The following is a 26,730-nucleotide window of genomic DNA, read 5'->3' on the forward strand; positions in this document are numbered from 1 at the left end:
TGGGAACACTACCATCTTTAGCGATGGGCATACACATATATTTCAGTCAGTACAAAATTTACTATTCAAGTCTAACAGCAACGTTTTTTTAAATTAATGGAAAACCTTAGAGCAACAGGGGAGCCACACAGGCACACATGAAATATTTTAGAAAATCACCGAAAAGAAAAATCAAACCAAATTTACTGACTTAAAATTGTGCTTCTGTATATTGAAGTGGATTCTTTTATCTCCCCAGATTAGATAAAGCTGCAGTGTAGAGGGACAGAAGGACTTCTGTGGGCCTAATTGCACAGTCAGCACTCTCTGTGACTGCAGTGTCACTGTCTGAAACATCTTGGTAACGCTGCACTTTCAGTTAATGTTAATTAGCCACATAAACAGCTCCTTGAAAAGCACCCACCACAAAGAGCGGAACATGGCAGAAAAGAAAGAATACCCTAGTCTTTTAACATAGCCCCAATATTTCAAAATACTTTTTGTTGCACAGAAATGACCTGTTACTAATTTGTGAAACACACTAGATGTTAGACCACAGCTGTCACTCGACTCCTTTCTTTCAGCTCCTGGATCTGCTTTATGCACACGTCATACAAGGGCAACACACATCAACTGGCTTTCTCTTGCATTGTTGTAGAACTTTTTTGTATGGTGCTTTTTATTTATTTTTTTTCCTGGGTGCTAATAAATTACACTTATACTGACTGCCAGTGGTGCCAAAAAAAGTGCAATTAAAAGCAAAGCATTTGTTTTACCAGCCATCTAACAGCACTCCTGCAAGCTAACAGCTGCCATCTCACTGCAGAGTGATTAATTGCTAGATAATGAAATTGTTACTTGAGAGAAGTTACTTGCAAGACTTTAGATTTTAAGAAAAGCCCAGTCATGGAAGAGCAATGTGACACTGGAAGGGAAGTAAAAAACACTCCCCTACTTGGCACATAGACAGATACACGCTGCAGGTTGTTCCCACTGTCGACGTGTGACAGCCAAAGAAAAAAGCACCGGTGTAATAATAATGTTACCGATCTTGACCTTTTGCCTCAAAGTCCAAATCTGTGCAGAGAAAGAGAAGTGCTTGTTCCTGTTTTGTGAAGTGGTCTTATCAAGACTCCACTATAAGGGCATTGTAGGGCACTACTAACTCAGTTTAAATTTCAAAACATTACTAAGCTACATTTGAAATACTTAAGCATCAACAAATGATGCCAGATAATCTGTGCCAATAAAGGAGATTTAAAAGAACGCATTTTTCTGTAGTAAATTCTAGGCTAATTATATATTCTTTTTATTCCCTCAGGAGCCAATTATGGACTCCTATTGCCCACTACATCCATGCACTGGGTTGCTTTCTCCTAAATCCTGTCTATACCATAGACTCCTGTGCCTCTGCGTTAGGGCAGTCATATCGCCAAACCTTTTTAAAAACCCATAGGCTTTATAGCTTTAAAAGAGCACGCTGATCAGGAAGACGGGATTTTGATCATGACATCATATTGAAAAGCCCTCTAACATTTTTAAGCTAAGTAAAATGCTTTCATCATATCTTCGAGTCTGCCCTGGCTTTAAGTTGTGCATAAGGGTATACGGCATTAGAGAAGTATTTCTCCAGCGTCGTCTTTCCTTCCTTTTCTTCATCCTACACTGTGGTACGCAATCTAAACTCCAGCTGAGCCAGGCGGTTTACTTCGGAGCTGTCGGAATATTCTGCAAAATAAGCGTAATAACCCAGTAATAACATCCCCTAATCCCATGTTTTGATATGCAGAGTCTCTGTCTCATGATTCTGAATGTGCAGAGCAGCTCCAAGTGACACTGTGATCTACCTTATGACTTATTCAGTTTTATCAATTATTTGTTTAATTGTCAAATTCATAGGCTAGGCAGTAGACGTTAAATTGTGTGTGTGTGTGTGTGTGTGTGTGTGAGGGGGGGGGGGGGGATAATCTCGTCACAGCAGATCTAACATGCTCTGTTCTGACATAGTGGACCACTGTAAATTTTACATCTTTCATCCAACACACACGGTATACACAAAACTGGCAAACAGTAAAAGCAACACATAGTTCATAGAGATGGCAGGACTTAAACTTGTTTGTTTGTCATAAGTAGATAAATTCCCTTACAGTTTGACATGAAACCTAATGACTGGGACTTCACTGTTGTTACACTCTTAAACAGCTTCTGAACTGCGTTTTATTGTTAAAGTATTAATAAGAAGTGTTGGTACATGTTATTACGTCGAGATTGTGTGTAATTATTAGGAGTAAGTATCTTTGTTGCATCAGACAACCTTTTGAACAACCTCAATTTAGATAAACACAAAAGATGTTTTGAAGTGACGATTTGAACTATCATCTAGTCACACTGTGGCCCAGACCAAAATAGCTGTGCCCTCGTTTTTTTTTTTCTTTTGTATAACCTGAATCCAGGAAGACAAGTCACAAAAGTACAGATTTTCTGGTCAGAGGCAAAGGTTAACTGTACAGTTCTCTGTGGGTGACTAGAAAAATCGAAACCATTCTCTACTAGTCAGACATGTTCAGGCTTTCCAAACAACATCTTAAAAACCCTACAATTACATTTATCTAAGGACGTCACAGAACAATCAATTGTCAACATGTTTTTTAGGAAATAACATATTATCTAACCGGTATTTAAATTCTAAACTAACAGTATAATCCATCTCAAATAACTAAGGGAAGCTATTTTACTGCAGAACAGAGTGTATTTACATAAATGCTGAATAAAAGGTCCCGTTGTTTAAGAGGTAAAATATGGCATTGTTCATGAAAAGATGTCACATTTAACTAGCAGAGCTTGGATCACCACGTATAACTGACAAGGTTTGAAGTATGTAGCAGCAAATTAAATAACATTGTCCACTTGGGATGAATGACGGCATTTTACTTACTGACAACATGGGGATTTAAGCTCTACCAGCTCTATAAATAATTCAGACATGGCATATAAAGCGTTTTCTAGTGGACCTAAGTGTATCAGTGGACAATATGTTGTGTGCTTTTACAAAATCATAGTCACTGCTTTGGTTTATCAGGTACTGACAGTTTAGACCATTAATGTGACAAATTGACATTGATCTTCCATGACATGTACTGTATACGCATGTGCTACGTATTTCTTCAGCCTCAAATACACCAGATGAAGAAACAGAGAAACATTTTCTAATTCTTCTTTGTTTTTTTGTTTTTGTATTTGTAGGGTATATCAGATTCTGGGATCCAAAAAAAAGTATTTTTCTGTAATGAAAGCAGAAAAACATGTGTGTGTCCATCTTAAATGTATTTTGCATGTATTTTGGCTCTAACTGACATTTTTAGAAGGAAAGCTTCAATACTTTCTACATGTCTTTTTCCCCAAAATTAAAGGGGTTCTGTTTTTAATCAGGGCTGGGGCTGCAGCCAGCTCTCAACTTGGTTTGTAACAGAACTGGTTTGCTCTTCCACCACCGAGAACCAAGTCAGATCCAAGTCACTATAAAAATCTCATTAATTTAATGTTTGATCCTTCCCTTTAATAATCTCTGTTTTTGTGAAGGGCTGTAGTTCATGGAAACAATTTACCCACACAAATAACATTATTTATCCCAGTACCCCTGCAAATAGGTGCCCCTCTATCACCACCTTTGTTTGTTAACGGTGTTAAAAAAAAACAAAAAAACAGAGGTGCTTGTGAACGCTTCACCATCCTAATCAGCTGCACTCCGATCTGCACTAGTAGTTGAAAACCTGGACTCAAAGACAAGTTTCAGTAAGGTTTATTATTACAACCTGGAGATGTAAAAAGATCAACAGAGTTAAAGAACTGAGCCGTCGATGGTGTTTATGGGTTCAGGGGGAAATAATCACCTCGGAGCATAGCTGTAAGCAGCGGATTGACCTACTTAAACTCCGTGACGGGTGATTTTAAAACTGCAGGATAATAAGAGATAGTCAGCGCCAGTTATTCTGATGCTAATCCAACATTTTAATCTGGTTGAAACGCTGCATTTTTCACATTTTTTTTTGTGGTTTTTAAGTAGACAAATCAAGAACAAGCGTAAACCTCTAACTTTTAAACAGGATGCTCGAAAACTTTTGATTGGCTGCGTTTCCAATGAGCCCTCCCACAGCTTCTGATGAGAGCTTTTCTTCTCTCTGGCCACGCAGCCAACTGTTTCTGTGTTGTCATCGGTTTTTCGGGAGCAGCGCCAGAGTTTGCTGTCGGAAACTGGTGCTTAGTGAGCCACAACATTAGTTAAGCACTGAAACCGGTTTTGCTGAAAAACGGCCCAAAGTGCCACTCCTCATACATGTTTTTGGAAACCTTTAAGCTGCTGGCACTTCTGCACGACGTGGTATTGTTGCAGTTTATGGACATTCACAATAAAGGCCACGTTTAAGTGCTTAATGTTGCATGAACCCACAGGATAAGAATCAATTAAGGATTATTTGCACTGTTTCATGTTTCTACAGCTGTTTCACGTCTGTTCATTTATTCACCTGCGTAGCGTCCACTAATCATAGTCCCCGGTACAAGGCAAGGCGAGTTTATTTATAAAGCACTTTTCAGTAACGACGATTCAAAGTGCTGTACACGAACAAGAAAACAGAAGAAAAGAAGCATTACAGATACTCCTCGGTGCAGTTGCTCCATTGTCAGATCCTCTGCTGTCTTCACACTGTTTCTGCCGGTCAGTTTTCTTTTCTTTTTTTTCTTTTTTTTTTTTTCTTTTTTTTCCCCCAGTGTCCTGTCTAGCAATGTGGCAATAAAAATTGATATCTTAATGCCAAATAGAGCTCGACAGATTTTACTTTCACAAGTGGAGCAAACACAAACTGCCGGTCAGTTCTCTATATTAAAGTGTTTTTTTTTTTTTTTTTCACCACAATCGTCTAGCCGTCCTCATCTCTGCATTTGGGTCCCAAGCAAAACATCAACCCATGACACATTTCTGCATGGCCAGGTGTTTTTGTAGATTCAAAAAAGCGCTTTAATGTGTTAAGATGTTAGCACATCCAACAGTCTTTGTTGTGTTTTTTTTTATTTTTTATTATTGCTTTCAAATAGATAAATCGCCCTGACGCTGGAACTTTTTGTGGTCTCCGACTAACCCGTGTCCCACATCGCATGCAGCCAGAGCAGCTCTGATTTCAGAGGCAGGGCTCCACAAGACCTCGTCTGCTTCGTGTGTTATCAGCACGCTAGCAGCAGGAGATGAGGATTATCCCCGCACATCCCTAAACCCCGACGTTTTTCTCCTGGTTTAGCCCCTTTCTAACCCTCATTCGCACCGTGCAAACTCGCCACTGCTGTCCAGTCGCAACAGCCCCAACCCTGCTGTTTCAGGGATGCTCTGACCCATGTCGTTGTGGCTCTTATGGCTGCTGTAACCGTTTGTCAAACATGCAATGCACTGCCAAGGTGAATTGTTCGCTTCCCATCTAAGTGATCAGAGCAATTTGCATGTGTAACCGCTGTAAAATTATAAACATAGCTCCTGTCATCTGTGAATGCTTATAATTTTTTTTTAGCTTGTTGTTGCACAGCTATTAAAATAGAGTCCTTCAGTGGAGTTTGGATGATGTTTACTGTTACAGACTCACTCCGGCGCATTGCATCATTCAGAGTGGACAATTTGGGTGCTTTGTTCACCATCTGCAGTCAAAATCTAAAATGAAGCCTTCTGTTGTTTTGCAGCAAGTGAAATTGTCGAGATTTGGCCTTGAGGCATCCATCCAGTGAACTAATGAAGACTTTTTAGTGTTTTATCTTGTTGCAAATGTGTTGTTTTTTTTTTTAAAGGATATCAGAAAATTACAAAATTTAATGCAGAATTCCTCCTGCCTTATTTGGACTTGGGCACAAATCATTATTAGAGAGAATTTAATGATTGAATTACAATTTCTTCTGTAGAAAAGGACAGATTAAGATAATAAACGTCATTTTTGCTTCACCAGAGTTCATTCCCGGCTGATTAATTAGACGGCTTGATTTGCATTTCATAACCTTGGAACATGGGATGGAATTAAAATAGCTGACACTGACAGTTGGTTTAGTTTTTGTACTGTTCATTTCTCATTGTTCTCTTTTATTCTAGTTTACTTGTGCATTGATAAGTAGCAGTCAGTTTAAACCGAAATGCTTCCTATTGGATTTGTTTAAGTGATTTGATTTTCAGCGATTACTATTATCTTAAATTCAGATTTTTTTGTGCTTAAGCATTGCGGATGCATTTGAAGAACGTGATTGTATTTGCATATTCATAGTACAATTTTAAGCTTATCGGCCTTGGGTTATTGTGACCCTTACATAATTTTTATTCTGCAAGTGTGGCTCCACCATGCAAAAAAATCCCATTTTTGGATGTGAGTGTCCCTAGCAGAGGCCTATCATGTGCAAAGGTGTTTTGCTTAGAACCAGAACTTATGAATACAGTGGAAGGAGTGCAGAGTGTGAATTAAAATTAAGCACGTGTCTGACAGCATCTCAGTTCCACTTTATGGAACCATGGACTCACTGTTTGTGCGGTGATTTTCTCCGCCACAATGCGGCTCGTGAGACGTAATAAAGATAAAAGGTCTCTCAGTAACCTTCCCTGTTACATTATGTGGCGTCTTAGTTTGCACAAAACGCACTTTCTGACCGAGGGTGTTAAGACATTGTGTTTGTTAGAAAAGTTAATGTAGGTGGAATTTCAACATGTGGCTAAGAATACCCAAAATGGCTGGAAAATATGACAAGAGGACTATAGAATGATGCATTAATTCAATACAGTGTCTTTTAACCCTCATTATACATCCATCCATCCATTGTTTATACCCGCTTATCCTTGCAGGGTGGGTGCCTATGTCCAGCTGTCATTGGGCGAGAGGCGGGTTCACCCTGGACTGGTCACCAGTCCATTGACCTAACGCAGCACTGTTTTCCCAAAGATATTGAGACCAACACAAATGATTTAATTCAGGGTTTCCAGTCACTTTCAAGGCCCCAGTAGTTTAAAATCCCACATCTAGGCCTGCAGACTGCTTCTATAAACATTTTGTGAAAATTGTGGTTGCCCTCAAGAGCTCAGTGAACGATAAACAAGTCTGGGATTGGCACTACCCAGGAGAATCTGCCTTAGACTGCACTGTGCCAAATATATTGTTCGGCGGAGGGGGGATTATGGTGTGGGCTTATCTTTTAACGAGTTGGGCTTCAGCCATGTGAGTTCCAACCAACATAAAACATTTCAGGTGCTAAAGGAAAGTTCAGGTTCTTTAAAATATTTAAAGTGTGCAAAACAAACAGCAACATTGTCAGTTTCTCAAACTGTGTCATTCCATGTTTGTGGTTTCTTCAAAGGCCACCCTCCACCCGGACATCGTTAAAAGTTTAAACAAACCACATTCAGATTTTAGAATACTTTTTAACATCAAGCCTTAATGATACATCAAGCCTTAATGATAACATTTCTATCCAAAAAATTGGATAGAAATGTTAATATTAGAAATAAATAATATACATTAAACCTTTGTAGGTTCAGGAAATTATTTAATTGAGATATTATTTCTTATAATTGTGAAGCTGATATCAAACTTTTCTTGCTTTAAAATTACACAGTGTCCCCACCACTGTCTGAGAGTTTTAGCGTTAAATACACATGGTGTTAGCATTAAGGTCCGTTTGACTCCATTCAACTGGCCAAATATATTATAAAAATGCAAAACAGGGATGTCTGACACTTAAATGTTATAATATATTTGATCCAAGCAGTCCTTTGCGATGGCGATATCATAACACACTGATAGTGTTATGGTTATATATTTTGAAGATTTAATATGCATCATTTTAGCTCGTGTTCACCAGTCTTCATGTTGTTCAGACCCTCAAATGAAGAGACGATCTCCTTTAAACCCAGTCGGCTGTCACAGTAAAAGAGAAGGGAAATCCTCTGGTTAGAGGAGGGGTCCATTGAGTAATAAATCCTAGTTAACCCTTTACAAATGATAACTTAAGTCCTATTAATATATACTCTATAAATGTTTTATATTAAGGAGCATTTTAAAAAATATATTTTAACAGACAAAATTTACTCTGAAAGAAAAAGGTTACCGCTGCTCTTTTTTAAAGCAATAATTACCTGCTCTTTTCTAGGTTCTAAAATGTTTGAAATCTGGCATCAAATTTACTAAACAACAAACCACCAATAAAACAGTGTCATTTATTAAGCAAAGATTAAGCTGAAATGGAAAAACTTATCAAAGGAAGTAAAAAAAACCTGCACACCAAAGATTTACAAAATACAGAAAACCCTTTTATCATGAGAACTTGTCTGATGTGTTCATAATTTACAATAAATAGCATACTTGCACTTGCCGTTGTTAGGGTTAAACTTGCAAATCCCATGGATTAAAAAGCTTTTCTCCTTTTCTCCTTTTCAGCACAGAACTGGCCTGACCATTTATTTATTCAGCACATATCTTTTTTTTCTAGTAGCAAAATATTGCTACTAGACTCTGGAAGAGCTAAAGTAAATTAATGGTGACGTCGCATCTGACAAACAGCAGTGAGGCTGAATATTGCGTCATCAGAGATTTTTTTTTGTTCATGTTTCGGGGTTTTTGTTTCCCTTTGTTAGTTGTTTTCTTTTGCTTTTTGTTTGTTTTTTTGGTATTAAGAAAGGAAAGAGAAGAGTGAACACGATGTTGGTTAATTGTTTTTGAATATTTCTGAATGATATTGAAATTTCTAACTTGCTTATAGCCCCAGTGAATACAAACATGATTCTCATGTGTTTCCTTTGGGGCTGTCTATGCACATTTCTGTTTTCTCTTGTAGAAAGCTGCCGGGTGTTCTAACAGGAAAGCTTTGACAGCAAAATACAGTCTTGTATCAGTTTCTCAGTCCTAAACAGCCTTTGAAGCTTAGTGTCACTTCGGCATTAGGAGCTAATTTCACATCTCGAGCAACGCTAAAGCAAGGCTGTGGAGCAAAATGTTTTTCACTCTGCAAATACTTCAGCAAATAAACCTGCAAACAGTCCCACATTGGATGGCTGGAACGGAATGCTGACCAAGGTCACTGGAGACTGTAGAAAGTGAAGCTTCTACAATTATTAGTGACCAGGAACTTGTCTGGTGATACTGATTGTGATCATTTTCTGAAAGTCTCCTCCAAGTAGACAGTAAATCTTGTCCTCCTCACAGTGGAACCAAATAGCCAGCCCGGCTTTCTTTAATGTCCGTGCAGCCATAGCGAAATGCTCCTCCGACACACCCTCCACCAAGTCCTCCACAGTTGTCACTAAAGCACAAACTTGTGCCTGAGGCGTTAATCCTCCTATCACACGGGACCTGGATTTCCCCAATAGCACAGCTCACTAACCTGGCAGTGAGCGCCTGCGGACGTGTTGACTGGCCCCAGTGCGCAGCATAAAAGGGCAGCACATTTTCCAGCCCGAGAGATTAAATGTTGTTCTGTTGTTCAATATGTGTTGCTACTGTGCTTTGTCAATATTTTGTTTTTTTTGCTTTTTATGGAACTGACCTTATACTGAAGCATGGAAATGTGCTAGTCTGGCACCTTAAGTTACCTTGAGGCTGCTTTGATTTATTTTCTATATTAATTTTAGATTTTTTCTGAGGATACCCTTGATGAATGATTCATGATTTTTATTGACTATTTTTTTTTTCACTGAGTTTGAGGCATAACACGCTTGTCTGTGGAAGAATCAAAATAACTAAAGTAATGCAGGGTTCTCTCTCAGGCTCAAAAATGACTGGCCACTGTGAATAATTGTCAGCAAATTCAATTAGCCACACAGTTGATGAGCCACAACCCTATTACGGCGCTGGTTAAAAAAAGAAACTTTCATGGAGCTGAACTCAAAGGTAATTTATTACGATCATAGACAAATAACTTTGGGATAAATTCTACAGACTCACTCTGTGGTTGGGCTCATCAACAAAACAGGACAGCCTCAAACAGCAACAACCAATCAGGTCTGCAGAGAGGATCATCGGGGCCGACCTTCCCTCCGTCCAGGACGTGTACAGGTCTAGAGCCAGGAAAAAGGCAGCTACAATCTCTGCAGATTCCACACATCCTGGACACAATCTCTACATGTTAACCTTCAGATCTGCTCTTCAGGGCGCTATTTAAAATAAAAACTGCCTCCAAAGAGACAGTTTCTTCCCCCAGGCTGTTGCTATGATGAACACAGATACCACGCATCTTTGTGCTTAATTGTCTTCTTCTTTTGTAAAAGCATTGTACATAAACATGTTTACAAAGAAATCATATTTTTAACTTCCCTATTCATATATTTCATACACAGTGTACAGCATATATATATCTCTCTTGAAAACAAAGTCAAATTCCTGGTTTGTGTTCACAAACTTGGAGAATAAAGCTGCGACTGATTCAGATTAAATCAAGCAGGACTTTTGTACTGGTTGTAAAAATACAGCAACCACTTAAGTCCCAGTAACGAGGCCATCATTTTCACTCACCAGTGCTGTTTTGTAGAAGCCAGACATTGCTTAGGTTGGGAAATCTGTAATCTGTGATACAGACCCCTATTTCCTGATGTCACACAGAACTGTTGCAACTACTTATATCTGACTTCTCAAAACCCAAACTGTATATTTTCTAAAAAAAAAAAAAAAAAAAAAAAAAAAAAAAAAAAAAAAAAAACAGCTGGTGAGTTAAATAAATATAGAAATGAATAAAGTAGCATTTTCCTGGAAGCACTGTTGCACTGACAATATAAACATAAAGCAACAAAAAGGGGAAGTTGGTTTCCCATTCTAGAAAACATAGGACCAAACCTACAGCAACAGTTATATTAATGTTACTATTTACTATAAGAATAAAATGCCATCTAAATGGCATTTTAATTATTTGTTCCTCCTTCCGTAAACAGAGATATATTACATTTATTTAGTTTCTCTTAAGCACAGCTGCTGTTTTTTTTTATTTTTTTGCAGCCTATGCCTGATATGGAAAAATATTTAACAAAAAAAAAGAAGTTTGTGTATATTTTAGATATGCATTCAAGAAACTATGACAAAGAGTGAAATAATTCAACAATAACACATTCATTTCTGCCAAAACCAAAGGGGAACTAATAAATAAGGTTATTAAATATGAAACATAATTAATAAATTATGCTTCCATTGTTGATCATCGGGTTGTTGTCGCAGAGTTACACCCTCACAGAAAACATGGACTGAACAAGGGGCAAAACGTTAGACTTTCAGGAGTTTTAACCATCCACTGCTCCAAAATAGGCTGGATGGTGCTCTGACACATGCGCAGATAGGTTGGGCAACATTAATCTAAATGGCAGCAGCTCCACATGACAGCAATACAAACTGCTGCAAACAAACAAACAAGCAAAAAAGATAGTCAGTGTCCCTCACCTGCTAAACATCATACATGGACACGCAGCTCAAGTTCACATTTGATTCAATGTAAATATGTTAAACCTTGCAACATAAACAGGAAGGCAACATCAAATTTGATCAAAAAATAACTTTAACCCATAAGTTGCAGTGGTAGCAGCTAGATAATATAGGGTGTTTGGTTATAGATTATGACCAAACACCCTACCTGACAGATGGCTTTAGCTTGTCGAGAAGCACCACGGTAGGACAATTTGATAAGGGAGCTCAGTTCATCAGATTTCTGACCCTCTCCTCTAAGAGTTTTTTGTAATTCATGTGGCAACGGGGCCAGCAGCGGCTCATTACACAGGAAAGCCGCCAGAATTTTAAAACAAAGTTACATCACAAGCAATCATTTGCAACTCTGTGGAAATCTCCAATTTGGTTAATTGGAGACTACCACAGAGCATTTTTATTCATCATGCACCAGCGAGATCCGTGGTGATATTTTATAATATGCTCATTCCTAATTAGATTTCCCAATTAGAAGGACTTCTTCCTCGCCGTTTGGCCTTTTGACCATTGTCGATACATGATTCGTTTCCCCGTGGATAATAAAACTTTCTTGCCAGCTTGAGCCTGCATCTTTACAACGTCTTTTACTTTCGTTATGGGGTTGATATGCACAAATCACAGCAACATATGTTCATCTCTGGAACACACAGATCCTGTCTCCTCCCTGAACTGTACGATGGCTGGGCATTCACATGGTGCTTATACCTTTACAATTAATTAGGCAACCGAACAACAAGAAACCTTCAGATTTCTTGAAATTCTATCCAATGATGCACCAAACTTGTAGAGAGCCACATTTATTTTCCCAATATCTTGGCTGATTCATTTTGATTATCCCATGATGTCACACAAGAAAGCAATGGGTTTGAGGAGTTGCCTTAAATACATAAGCTGGTGATCCTCTACTTCACTCAAATGTTGTAAAATACAAAGACACAAAGAGGATTTGATCATTTGAGCTTTTCCAGCTTGTTTTAAAGCACAGTAATCATGCTCTTCTAAGGTCACAAAAGACTTTCCAGCTCCTTCCAAGCATCCATGCAAACTCTGTAAGCTAAGCTCAATTTATTTATTCAGTGGACAAAAGGTGGGGAAATTGACCGGATGCATACATGGATTTTCTCACTGAAATCAGCAACAAATGAAAATGTTTTTTTTGGCTCAAGACACCAAGAATGGACATATTAAACAAGGCACCTCCTGGGTTACATGGAGTAGCGTTTGCTTATTCCGTTATTTGATTTTGTGCATCTTCCTTCCTGTTCCATTATGCCGCTTACCTTGTACCTGCTTAGAACTGCTGTAAAGCTTTTTTCAATTTGGCTGTGTTTTGTCTGATCGCATACTTTGAGGCCTGGGTGGATCTTCTGTGAAGTTAATGTGATATAAATACAACACACACACACACACAGAAAAGATAGAAACGCCTCAGGCATTGAGCTCCTGGAGAAATGTGCTTTGCTCAGCTGCATTGTCAACTTTGTGGATTCACATTAGTGCGACGTGACTTAACCTCCAGCCACTGTTTTATGCCGTGTCCGCACACAGAACTGCATCTAAAATGAGCTTTTAAGCTTTTTATTTGAATATATTTAAATGATATCACCAGGCTCTCGGTAAAATATTTTCATTTCCCGCAGAATGTATCCTGTTAAACACATTAAGCAGAACAGTGTGCTCACTTTGTAATGCAATATTTGTTCATTGTTTAAAGAGCCTTTTGTGCATAATTGCTGCATTCACAACACCCTTCCATCTAATATCTGCAGAGTTATCATTGCTGAGGCTGTAGGGGGTACATAGCGTCGTTTCAAACCTCATTTAACATCGAACATACCCTTTCTGGAGCTCAAATTGCTCGCCATGGAGCAGCGGAGAGACTCCAGACATTCATTAGCTTAATGAAAACAGGCCACTCTTCTTCTACCACCCAGTGAGCTTGTTCCTGATGTAGCCGCAGCGACCATCTGCTCTTCAGCTTCATGCCAGCCACAACGTGGCCCTGTCACAGCAGCTCCAGTGAAGGAAGACATCCATAAAGGTGCCTTAGACGCTAAGATCAGAAGACAGACAAGGACAGCAAGAATGCTTCCCTTTTTCCTCACTACCTTTTTTTTTTTTTTTTATTTGTTTTATCCCGCATCCCCTGCCACTTCCCTATCGCGCTCGCATCACTCACTCAAGATGTTAATGATGTTCACGAAAGAAGCTGAGTGTGCAGTTACTGGAGTTGACTTGCAGCGGCCAAACACAGCTGGCAGTAAGTTATTAGCCGCTCAGGCACAACGGGGGATGATCCATTCTGCGAAGGTTAATATCATTTAAGGGTTAGCCAGAGTGAGCTGTGGAGGGCGACTGACCACCTGTTCAGCTCCGGAGAGGAACTTTTGCCATCCTAAAAGAGGCAAGCAACTTTTGAAAGTCAAAAACGTTGATTCCCGTCATAAGACATATTATCGTGGTATCGTGTTTCGTAAGTTTTTGTAAATCTACATAGTTTGAGGTTGTTTTGTGAACTTGCCTCTTAAATTAATAACAGCTTGTCTTGGCAGTAACCCAGAGTGACAATGTCTGGTAAAATTATTCAAACCCCTTTTAACGTTTCTGCATTTAGTTACAAACACAAACCTTTGATAGACCACCACTGAATTGTGGATAATTGTAAAGAAAAGTTATATATAATGCAACATTTTTTGACAGTTGGAAATCTGAAAAGTGTGGTGTGCATTTGTAAGCAGCCCCTCTGAGTTTGAAGAACCACCTTTCACTGTAAGTACTGATTCAGGTGTTTTGCGGTTTGTCTCTACCAGCTTTGCATTTCTATTCTATTGCATTTTGGCCATACTTCCTTGAATCAGGTCAACCTTTGTCAAACTGGATGAAAGGAATTTACTAGCGTAACATTTTACATTATTAGTTGGATTTAGGTGTGAGCTTTGACATCATATGTATAACATTAACCTTTTCTTTCAATCAAAACCATTTCATTGTTGCTCTGGTTCATGGTTGCTGTCCTGCAGGTATATTAACACTACGCCCCAGTGTTACGTCTTTTGCAGCTTTTAAAAGAGTTTCTTCCAGGATTGGCCTTTATTTAAAATTGTTGACACTCCTGACAGTTTTTGACTTAAAATCCATTTCATTAAAATAAAAAGTATGTTTCTGGTAAAAAATGAGACAGGCGTTTCCCAAAAGACAACAAGACCCGTAAGGCATATAATTTTTTTATATAACTTTTCAGATTTACATTTTAACAAAATAATAGCATTTTGAAAACTACCACAAATTTTAGGACAGTAAGGCACACCGGAATATAAGGCGCATTAAGCAAAACAAAACAGTCTGATAACACAGTGTACTACAATGCTTCATAAATCCATTGTGCAGAGCGGCTTCGTTGCTTATCAAAGTCATACTTCCACATTTTGACAGATTTTTGAGTGCATTGTACAGCATAAAATCGGTCGGTAAGCACAACAAATAATCATACATGCTGGATTATAAAGCACACTGTCAATTTTTGAGAACATTTAAGGATTCTAAGTTTGCCTTATAGTCTGAAAAATACAATATGTATCCCGTTAAAGAGGTAGGTAGGTGTCTCTGCCATCACCCTAATCTTTAGCTTTCTCCAAAGGTTCTCTTTCCCAACTACTTAGGACTCTGGCTACTCCAAAACAGCTAAACTATCTTGTGTACGAAAAAAAAGTAAGATTAGAAAGTAAAATTAGAAGATTAAAATAACTTGGAAACTGCCAAGTGTTTGAAAATGTTTGCCACATCACTTTGTGTAGTGTTAGATTTCTTCCACAAACAGCATTTTACATGAAGACCAAACATTTACAGTTTGGCTTTATCTGACCAGAGCACCTTCTATAAAATGTTTTCTTGTGACCCGGTGGCTTGTGACATTATTGGAAATTGGACTTCTTGTGACTCTTCTTTCCGCACCTCTATAGAGGCCAAATTTGTGACAGTTGTCGAGTTGTTTGATTCCTCCACCTGAGTTGTGGATCGCTGCACATCCTACAGAGTTTGCAGTCTCTAGGCTGCTTCTCTGATTAATCATATCCTTGCCTAGGCTATTAGTTGAGAGGGATGGCTGTCTCCTGGCCGGATTCAGGTTGTGCCATAATAGATTAAACAAATTATTATTTTAGCTAGATATTGTTTTGAATTAAAACTTTATTTTCTTCACAACTTTATCCCTAACCTCCCTGAAGTCAGCAATAAAGCTGACTTCTTATAGGTAGCATTGTGTAGTCCTGGATTTTATTATGGGGTATACGAGTAATTGGGCTAAATACAAATACAGTCCAAATTTTTCTTTGTAAAATAATTTGCAAACCACACATCTTTTCCTTTATGCTTCAAGGTTGTGCACTACTTTGTGTTGGTCTGTAGCAGAAAACATCAGTAGAATCCATTTAAGTGTGAGGTTGTAATGGACCAAAATGGGAAAAAGTTCAAGTGGTAGGAATACTTTTTGCAATAGCTTTACATGAATCCGAGCTAGTGCTCAGTGAGAGGGCGAATGATAGTCAGAGCCCGGAGGCTTGAATCTGATGGTTTGTCATCTGGATGGTATTACCTAATTTCCCACTGGGATGGGAACTCATTATATCTGACTTTATCTCAGTGCTGACCTCTGGAATTGTTTCAGGAACGTTTATGGTTTGAGTCCATGCTCCCTCTTTTTTTTTTTTTTTTTACTTCTCCAACCCAACATGGATGGCGGATGCAGATATGGTACATCACTAGCGGGGGCACGGTCCAGCCGAGGGATAGACACATATGTCATCCTGGACCGCAGATGAGAATCACATTCACCTTTAACGCACAGCACAAAGACCAAAATGATATTGATTTATTGCAGGCTACATTACAGCCCCTTTCTCTCACAACGAATGGAATGTGAGATTTTATTGATACAAAATGACTAATGGCCAGCAAATGTCTTTTATGGTTAACCTTTTCTCTGAAAAGATCAAATTTCTTTTACACCCAACACTTACAGAGAAGGATTCATTAAGTGACATTTGTCTTCAAATAACTCAGCTTTTTCTAACGTCCGTGCTCGGCTCAGGCGTTGGAAGAACCAATAAGCTGCTTGATTCAGCCTTTTTATTCCTCTCCTGTGTCTCAGTTTAACTTTGTAGGGAAGCTGCTTGGACCGCGGGGCAATTCTATGAAAAGATTACAAGAGGAGACAGGAGTGAAGATGTCCATCCTCGGGAAAGGGTCCATGAGGGATAAAGAGAAGGTAAGACACATATTGATTCATTCTGAAATCTGGTTGTTTGGCTGTCCTAGGAGGTATATTCACAAAAACACGAGCACTATGGAATATTTAGCTGTGAAACATATGGCTAAGAGTAGAAATGATAAGTTAAAACTTGCCCCCAGACAAAGATAACCTGAGAAAATACAAAAAAGCTGTTTTTAAATGATGGTTTCATGCATTAAGGGAAAAAGCTATCCAATCCAACCTAGCCTTATGTAAATAAGAATTTCCCTTAAGCCTAATAATTGATTGTGCCAACCCCTGCCTGGAGCAACGGCTGCAATCAAGGATTTAAGACAGCCAGCCATCAATATTTTACGTTGCTGTAGAGGAATTTGGGGACACTTGTCCCTACAGAATATTGTGTTTGTTTTCTAGCATCAGCTAGCTAGACATCAGGTCAGTAAGACACCAGCTGTACAAAAGCTCATGTAAGGTCACGCCACAGTAATTTTAATCACATTTCCGTCCTGACTTTGGATGGCCCTGCACCAAACACCTACATCTTGTTTTTGTTTTTAGCCGTTCAGAGATGGAGCTGCTGGTGTGCTTTGGATTATTCTCTTTCTTGTTGTTCAATCCTCAATCTTGACTTTAACTGAGGAAAGTGAGGCCTGTAGTGCTTTAGATGTTGTTTTGTTTTTTTGTTTTTTTTTACCTCCTGGGTGAGTCACCAATGAGCAATCAACAGCGTTCCAAGTTTTCTCCATTTGTGAATGATGGCTTTCACAATGATTGCCTGGAGTCACAGAGTCACAGAAATGGCTTTGTAACCCTTTGAAGACTGATGGATGTCTGTGACTTTGTTTCGGACCTGCTCCTGAATTTCTTTTGACAGGCGCATACCTTCTGAGATCTTTTGGCTCATTTCAGGTTGTCAGACAGGCGCTGTTTAAGTATTACCTTAATTCTAAACATCTGACAGTAATACTTGGCCTAATGAAATTTTGCCGAAAAATAGATTTATTCACATCTAATATATAGTGTTAAAAGAGTGTAATTATATTTTCCCATAGAGCCAAGCTGGTTTATACTGTTCATTTCTCTTAGTGATCTAAATCACCATATGAAAACTGCTTTGGCATTAACTCAAATAATATTTGCCTGATATTATAATGTTTGATATGTTTAATGTTTAAAGTGTGACAAAATATGGGGAACCAAATACTTTTTTTTACAGCAGGGTATAGTGCACTATTTGTGTTACAATTTGTTACACTTTAGTGTTGGTAGTGTTAGTTGGGGGTAAAAAATCATTCTCACTCTCATGATGTTTCATAGCATTTTCAGTAATTGTCAATGGAGAATCCAAAGTAATAAATCTCCCTAACAGAGCCATTTATCCCGCTGACTTGTGGACCTCTGGGACCAAACCAGGCGTGAGTACAGACTGCCTTCTGGGTCTGGTATTCATGCTCCTAACAGCTCTCAGAGTGCTCCTATTCAGTTACGGTGCTATTATTACTGTAGCCTTTGATTCTGACATCTTGACATGACAAAAGACATGCAGCCTTCCCATGTCTTCATTGAACCTGGAGCTCTTGGTTTCATTTCAACGACAAGACGTGGTGGGGAGTAAAATAATACGGGGGCTTTTAGAGCGACTTCAAAGTGGCTGTAATTAATAGTTTCACAAGAACCTGAAAAGTATTTTACAATGTGAAAGGGTGTTTTTGACTGGATTATTAGATGGACTTGGGGCTACTCACGGCTTAATGGGGGTTTGTGCTTTATAATAATACATTTCATGTCACTGTTGAGTGCAACTGTATGTCCAATTCCAGTGTTCCTGAAGGCAGGAGGCAGCAAAAAAAGTTTTGAAACCAAACAGACTTCTCGCTGAAGGCAAAACTGTGGGTCAGAAGAGAGTTGATGCAGGTCAGAAACAGAGCCGTGGAAGGAATCTGGATTTACTTTACATCAATCCAGTACATAAAACATTAACTTTACAATATTTATTATGATATGTTTATAGTGCTGTGGCAGCCTTGAGTTTACAGCACAACAAAACATAGCTTTAATTTTCATTTTAGATATGTAAATGTAGATGGTGCTCATTTGCTTTATTTTATACAGCCATACAAATGAGACACCCTACAATAGCCTGTGGGTTTCCTTAGATGGATGCAGAATGTTTACATGCAGAACTAAATGTGCAATGCAACGTTCTGTAGTGCAGCTTTAAAAAGTGACACCAAAAGAACACAAAGAGGACACCCAGCTATCACTAAACTACTGTTTGGGAACAAAAAGAAAAGGAAAAAAAAGAAAGAAAATTGGAAATTGGTAAGTGAACATTTGAAAGGAACTGAGCTTTTAATGGAGTTTTCAAATTTTGTCACACTCCTGTATATATTAGAACCAATTGTAGAGATGGTAAGAGTTGTTCAGAGGAGCTCACAGTTTCAGGTGTTTAGACTTTTCACTACATAAATTCACTCTGAAACACCTTGCTGAACCTGCTGCAACAGATGATAACAATCATTCTTATGGTGCTTTGTTCGTGTAGTTTTCTTTTCTCAATAGCGTTATATGTAACTTCCATGCTTACAAAAAAATGGCAATAACATAAACCCATGAAGTGTTACTTCTTCTGTCACTGTGTAATAATAAAGTGGTCAAATCAGTGATTGAAAAAATATCCATGACTTTGAGTTCCTCTGCATAAAGAAGGAGTCAGGAGGCTGGTTCAGACATTCTGTCAGGGCTTGATGAAGGGTGGACCCAACCACAGAGCATTGCATTGGGGAAAAAAGTTGAATAATAAACAAAGAAAATGTACAAAAATACATTTAACCAAGAGATCAAGACATGTAGGAACATAACAGGCACAGAGGTTTCAGGGTGGCAGGAGGAAAACCACCACTGAGAAAGCAGAGAAAGCAGCAGAGAACAAACCAGGGAGAATATCTACAGAGGCAAGGTGCAGAAATGAGGCAGAAGACAGGTGAAAGTAATCAAGAGGAAATGAGGAGCAGCTGAGACCAATGAGGGCAGAGAGCTGAGGGAGAGGAGGAATAATTAGCAGTGGCAGACAGGAAGTAACACAGGGAAGACATCTAACAGAATAAATTATACAAAACTAACATAGACTGAACTAAGAACAGAATCCACTTACTGACCCACAAAAGTAAGAACGTAGGAAAAACAAACATTTAAGGATAATAGACCAAAGAAAGCGCGATCCAGGAAACCAAACAAAAGAGTCAAAAATATGTTAACTGGGTGTGCCGGTGACTCAGAGGTAGTGCACATCACCCATATACAGAGGTTTTAGTCCTCAATGTGGCTGTTTTAAGTCCAACTCCAGCCTGTTGACCTTTGCCACCTGTCTTCTCCCTCACTTCCACCCCCTGCTTTCATTAAGAAAGGCTACTAGTGCCACAAATGTGACAAAATAACATATTCAATCAAAAAAATGACATATTCAAACAGGATTCCAAGGCGCCTTTCTTTGGAGTTTTTTTCCAAACATGCTCTGTTAGTGTGAAAACTTGGGGACATCCCAGATGGCACTGGAGGGGCTATATATCTGCTCTCGTCTCACAAAGATTTGCTTAAAGGTTGTTCACAGTAGAAAACGTTGTCCAGGAATCAAAGAAGCTTGTTAGGAAGCCAACAGAAAAAAGTTATGGAGATCTCGACACGTTCAATAACTAGATTTCTCTCCAGTCACAAAACAAATGAACCTAACTTTACAAGCTCAGCATTTATTATGAAAGCAGCTGAAAGCCATGAAATGTTTCTAAGATTTTCAAGTCTTTGCAGATCCAAGAGTTCTGGCTACCATTAAGGCCACTTGATTCATTCATATCTGACAACAAATTCTGGTCTTTCAATTAGAAAAGGTTTGTAAATATATCATAAGGCTTTATATTGCCCAATTACAAACGAGCAATTACTTTTCAAACACTCATTAATCCATCACTTGTATATATACAGCATGCTTGAACCAGTAATGTGGAATTCAGTGTGCTGTCACTAAATTTCAGTATAATGTCAGAGGCAAAACCTTCATTCATGCAGACTAAGGTTCAAACAGCTTCAGACAAAGGCTGGATACTGTTCTGATTTAGGTGTTTTCTGTGCGTGGTATTGATTTTGTCTACTATCCGAGCAGGTCTGAAGGAGATGCAACTGACATCCAGAGGTCATGGATAAAAGCCATCCCAGCATTTAGGGCAGCTGGCCACTTGACAGTGTCGAGCATTCACAGCCAAAGTCCAATTATAAATCACACACATGTCAGTGCATTTTCATGCGGCCAGTTTCAGTTTCACAGAACTTTGCATGAATGCAGGAATAATCCAAAGTTCAGTCCTCTCATCTTTTGTTTATTTCAGAATACTAGTTCCTCTGCCGTCTAGTCAGCATGCAACATGTATTAATGAGGTTATTATACTAAAACACAAAGCATCTAGATTTTTCCCCAAGACAAATAAAAATAATGAAGGTTAGAGAAAATTGTATCACTTGAATTTCCTTAAGGTCAAAAATGCCTTAAAGCTGCAGTGGAACAAAATTATTTAAATTCATTGAAGAGCCAGGCATACCGCAGGAATAATAATTCATTTCTAGTGTAATGTGTGGTGTCCTCGGTTTTGCTCTTAAATAACTCAGAAGCAAAGTGTTGAAACATCTCACAGAGACAGTCTACATGCCTGTTTTGATCAGCTCCATAGTGATCTAACAGACATGGGAAGACTGCTAAAACCCTGGAGTGCTTTTAATTAAAGATGATCTTTCTTAAAGGGCAAAAAACAGCTCTGTGGCACGAGGACCAGAGCTGGAATCCACAATCAGGCTGATGGGAAAAGAGTACATGACCGACACTCCCATCTCAATTAAAAGCCACTTGTCCTTGAGTAAAAAACTCTAACCCTTAAGTGTTGATATTAAAGATAGATTGATTCTGATTTAAAAAAAGGTTACAGTTCTGGTCAGAAGATTAGATACTCTGAGCATCTTGATTTTGGATTTTTAATTATTTGTTTTACTACCTAAGTGATATCAACTCTATAAATTGTATGTAGGTTTGACATAACGAATGTTACAGAAGCTTAATGTTAGTCCGGTTTAGGTTTGGGTGTGCGCTTGTGATCACTGTTTTTCTGGAGCACCAATTTGTCCGAGTTTCAACCATTTAGCTGTTGATTTGAGGTGAATTTAATAAATATTATAGGTAATCCTACCTACAGTATTAGTCCTTCCTACAATCTGCAATATTTCACCCACCGGTACCACTGGCAATGAAACTACCCATCAGAATGATACCTCCTCCACTGTGCCTAATAGCTGCTTCAATATTGGCTTTTTGAATCCCCATTTTTGCTTCTCTCACTTCTTGTTATAGGATCCGGATTTGGAACAATTGTAATCAGTCTTTTTAGTTTGGTTTTAACAAATTCTTATTTTATTTTTAAAAACACAGACAGACCCTACCTAAACCCTCCTAATTCCTTTAATATACCTCCATGTTTAGTTTAGGTAATGAATACAACCAGTGACATAGCCGGAGAATAAAGTACTTAAACACTTGATACTGATGTGTTGCAGATGAAATGTAGACGCTATAGACTACTGGAGTTAAAGGTGGTTGCACCTTTACTGAGAAAATCCTATAAGAGATATAAAATCATCTTAGACTCATATCTTTTGTTTATCAGAGGGACTTGTATGGACTTGGATTATGTACAACATCCAAACTGATTATTTCCCAAATGTACTCATTTTTCTTCTGTCGTAGCTGTACCCAGTGGTATTCAGGTATTTTGTCTTACCTATTGATACGCTCCTATTTAATGTTTTGCAAAATATTGCTATGCAGCAAAGCGATAAATACATAATTGACAAGGCCAATAGACATAGCAATTCAGTTATTAAATAATCCTAAATCTCACATTTTGATCTCTAAAATGACATTTGCATGATATTGTGAGGACTGACCACAAAGAAACTGAACATCAGAGCGGAATGCATTTAAGGAAGAACGTATCTTTAAATTTCTTTGAACAGTTTTTGAAGTTTACTTAAAAAGCGGCAGTACTTTGCAGTTTCTCTTTACCTGTGAAATTGTTGTTGTGACTTTATGGCCTGTAATTCTGCTGTTTGCGTTCAAGACCACTCAACTCTGAGCAATTTGTTTTAGTAGCCAAGTCCCAGATTTCTCTAAAGACTTGCTGAGACGGAAAACAGAGAATAAAGAATGAGGAAACTTGCGAGGAGGAGTGAACCATTTCTTTTTATGTTTTTTTGCATGTAGCAGCAGTTTGGTAAAAATTGTTCACAATAGCAGCTTTGCAAGATGAAAACACGTGTTCACCTGTGTTCTCAGCCAGTGCTGCTGCTCCCGAGCACCTGAAGCAGAAAAATAATCCTGTAAATGCTGCATTTACTCTAGAAAACACAATCATGAAATGATCTTGTCGGCGGTATCATGTTTGGTACCAGTTCAATTTAGGGTATTTTCTTTAAAAAAAAAAATCACCTGAAAGCTTTGCAGGGTTTTTTTTTTTTTTTTTTTTGCAGTTTGTCTCTGTGATAATTATGCAGCGAAGATATCCCAGAAGAAAGATGACTCGGTGTTAGTGCAACTTTTCACAGGATGGTGTCTGTTTAACTTCAAACTTTTAATAACTTACACCTGCACACCTTTCAGTTTGTGTGTGTGATTGAATTAAAACGCCACGTTGTCTGACCTCAAACTTCAATGTATGTTATTAGGATTCATGTAACAAACCAACACAGCATAGTGAGTAATAGTAGAAGTGGAAGAAAAAGGACGTGCAAACATGATATTGCCATTTCTTCTTGGAAATAGAATAGTGAATAGAATGGCATGCAGCTGTAAAGCCATGCCTTTTAAAATCATATTTTGCTTAATGTACAGCTGCAAACTCTTTGACTTGAATTTTATTTTTGCCAATAGGCCCAAATTTGGTTTCATGAGACTAGAGCACATTCTTACCCAGTGTTGTATAAAGTACTGAAATCTCAGAGTCAAGTAAAAGTATAGGTACCTCTCCAAAATATGACTTTGGTAAAAGTCCAAGTCACTGACTAAAATGTTACTTGAGTTAAAGTCTTAAAGTATCTGAAATATCTCGTACTTAAGTATGAAAATTACTGTAAAAATAGATGTACTCAAATAATGTAATAAAAAGTAAAAAGTAAAACAAAGAAAATGCAGTTTGAATGACATTTTTTAGATTTTGGTAAACTTTGAAAGTCAAATTCACTTGAAATAATATAAACAGTCAAGTGCAGGAGAAATTTAGACCAAGTTTAGACAGAAAATACAACCTTTTTGTAAGATTTCAGTTTTCCTTCTTCAAGTAAGATCAGTGCTATGCACTTTAAGATTGTACACAACCAGGTGCAGGCAACATTTAGACCAGGGGGTGTATTCTAAGAACATGGTTAAGTGATAAACCAGGCTTAGTTATTCTACAGGAAGTGGTAAGGTGGTAAACCTGTTAATAGATACACCTGCAGGTTATCATTTAGTTAAGAAAATTAGGACTCTCTGCTATTAGATGCTTTACCTATACCACAAGGTTAATTTAACCTGCTTTACTACTGAACCAGCTTGTTAACCTGTTGGTGGTGATGAACAAGCCCAGGCAAGTCCCAACTTGGTCGCAGTCACTCAGTAGGTGGGGTCAAAACAATTGCGTGCCTGAGTCTCTCTCTCTCTCTCTCTCTCTCTCTCTCTCTCTCTTTGTAACAAGTAACTAAACCAAACATTGAAATGTATTGGAGTAAAAGTATGCAATTAACTTCAAAAATATAGTGAAGTAAAAGTAAAAGTTATCAAAAAAAAATGTATACTCAAGAAAAGTATAATGTACTCCAAAATATACTTAAGTACAGTAGTGAAGTATTTTTTCTTTGTTACTATACAACACTGTTCTTACCCTTGTTTATTGTGTGCTTCTTGCCAGTTTTTCATCAAGGCCATGTTTGGAAAGTGCTTAATTAATAGTTGTATCATCAACAAGGTCTGAGCTGTGGATCTCTGCAGCTCTTCCAGACTTACCATCAACGTCTTTGCTGCTCCTCTGACTAATGCGTCTTTTAGTTTTAGGTGCATGGCCATGTCTTCCTAGGTATGCAAGTGTGTCATACTCCTTTTATTTTCAGATAGTGAATTTACAAATGATCTGCGAGATGACTAAAGCGTGGGATATTGTTTTAAAACCCCATCCCTGTTCTAACCTTCTTCAGCTTTGTCCCTGATCTGTCTGCTGTGCTCATTGTTCTTCATTGGGCTGTTTTATTTCCGTGAATTTTCCCTTAATAATCCTCAGAGGCCTTCACAGAACAGCAGCCTTCATCCTGAGTTTGAATTGCGCACAGGTGGACTTTACTTGCCGATTAGTCAACAGGCAATTAGTTTCATTGGATTTTATGCAGGGGAATCAAATTAAAAGAGACAGAATACAAATGCGAATGCACGTTCCAAGTTCAAGATTTTCATTCGTAAAAATAAAGAAATGGATAAAAACAAGTCATTATCCTTCCACATCAGTTATGTGCTACTTGTTCAAAGATTCAAAGATCCTTTATTGCCATTACGCATGTGGCACATAATAAAATTGCAGCAAGTCTCTTTAAAAGAACAAACATTCACATTTAAAATCCCTCACTGCACATACATTACTACACATGACGTGCAACGAAACAATTAAAGCCGAGCAAAAAGGGCGTCAAAGCAGACTGTTGGATTCAGTTTCAAGAGATGCTGGTCGTGTAATTTTAGGAGGAATGGGCAGAGGGGAGACAGAAGTCAGTTCAGTGAGGGCTGATTCCTGAGTATGGTAGTCTGCGTCTTTAGAGACCTGTGCCATCTGCCGTAGGGCAGCAGGGTGAACAAACGGTGAAAGGGGTGAAGAAGGTCTTTCACAATGTTGTAGGCCCTGGTCTGACATTGAGGGCGTTGAATGTGCTCCAGAGGGGGAGAAGGAAGACCAATGATATCCGGGGTAGTTTTAACCGCCCTCTGGAGAGCTGTTCTGTTCGCTGCTGAGCAAATCCCAAACCAGACAGTTATGCACTATTTACTTTACAATATACTTTCTGCTGCTGCTTGGTAGAAACACTCCAGCAGTTTGGCAGACAGATGGGCCTTGCTCCGTGTTGTAAGGAAGCACAGTCTCAGAAGGGCTTTTTTAATAACAGTATCTGAGTTCAAATACCTTCTAAGGTCTTCACTGATGTTATTCCACAGGAACATAAAACTAGACACTGTCTGTTTCATCTCCTCCTATTAGTAGTGGTCTAAGCTGCTCTCTTTAATGTCTGAAATCAATGATTTCTTCTGTTTTTTTTGTAATGTTTAAAAGGAGGTTGTTATGGGTGCATCACTCAGAGAGTCCATGCACTACATGTCCGTGGGTGACCTCATTCCCATTTGAGATTTACCACGGTTGTGTCATCCTCAAACTTGATGATCATGTTTGTGGGGAAGAGAGGTAGGCAGTCATAAGTGTGAAGGGCATATAGAGGAGCGGACTGAGCACATAACCCTGTGGTGTCACGCTTTAATGCAGGTGAACCCGATTTTCAGCCAGACACAGAGTTACGTTTCAAAGGGTTTATTGAAGGGGTGAATGACGGCAGATGAAGAAGGCAAAGAGTCACAGTCTCGGCAGAGAATCCAGGTAGAAAGGGCTGGTTTACCGGGATGAGCAGAGAACCAGGAAATGTAGGCGGCGACAGAACCGGCAGGCCGTGTGGACCGGAGAACCACCAGAACGGGTAAGCAAGCGGCTGAGACTCACGGAGGAACAGGTAGCATAGCAGCATGGAGACCCAGGCAATCTCAACTAGGAGAGTCCAGCTGGCAGGGCACACATGAGCAGATGAAGCAAAGGCAAATCTCACAGGAAGAGCAATGAGGAGCAGGAAGAAGTGAGTGAGACGGGTAGAGATGCGTAGGCAGAGGCAGGTATAAGTAGGCTGGTGAACAGGTGAGCTGAGTGACTAATTGGTGGGGAC

General features: G+C 38.7%; 1 protein-coding gene across 1 annotated transcript in view; it reads left to right on the forward strand.

Moving 5' to 3' along the window:
- LOC118557055 (KH domain-containing, RNA-binding, signal transduction-associated protein 2-like) overlaps positions 1–26,730 on the forward strand; it is a 76,521-nt gene that overhangs the window by 32,674 nt on the left and 17,117 nt on the right. The window contains exon 3 of the mRNA XM_036126015.1: positions 16,594–16,710. Within this exon, the coding sequence (XP_035981908.1) occupies positions 16,594–16,710 (117 nt within the window). The remainder of the gene's footprint in view (positions 1–16,593; positions 16,711–26,730) is intronic.

This window comes from Fundulus heteroclitus, chromosome 22 (genome assembly GCF_011125445.2).
Source record: "Fundulus heteroclitus isolate FHET01 chromosome 22, MU-UCD_Fhet_4.1, whole genome shotgun sequence".
Lineage (NCBI taxonomy): Eukaryota > Metazoa > Chordata > Actinopteri > Cyprinodontiformes > Fundulidae > Fundulus > Fundulus heteroclitus.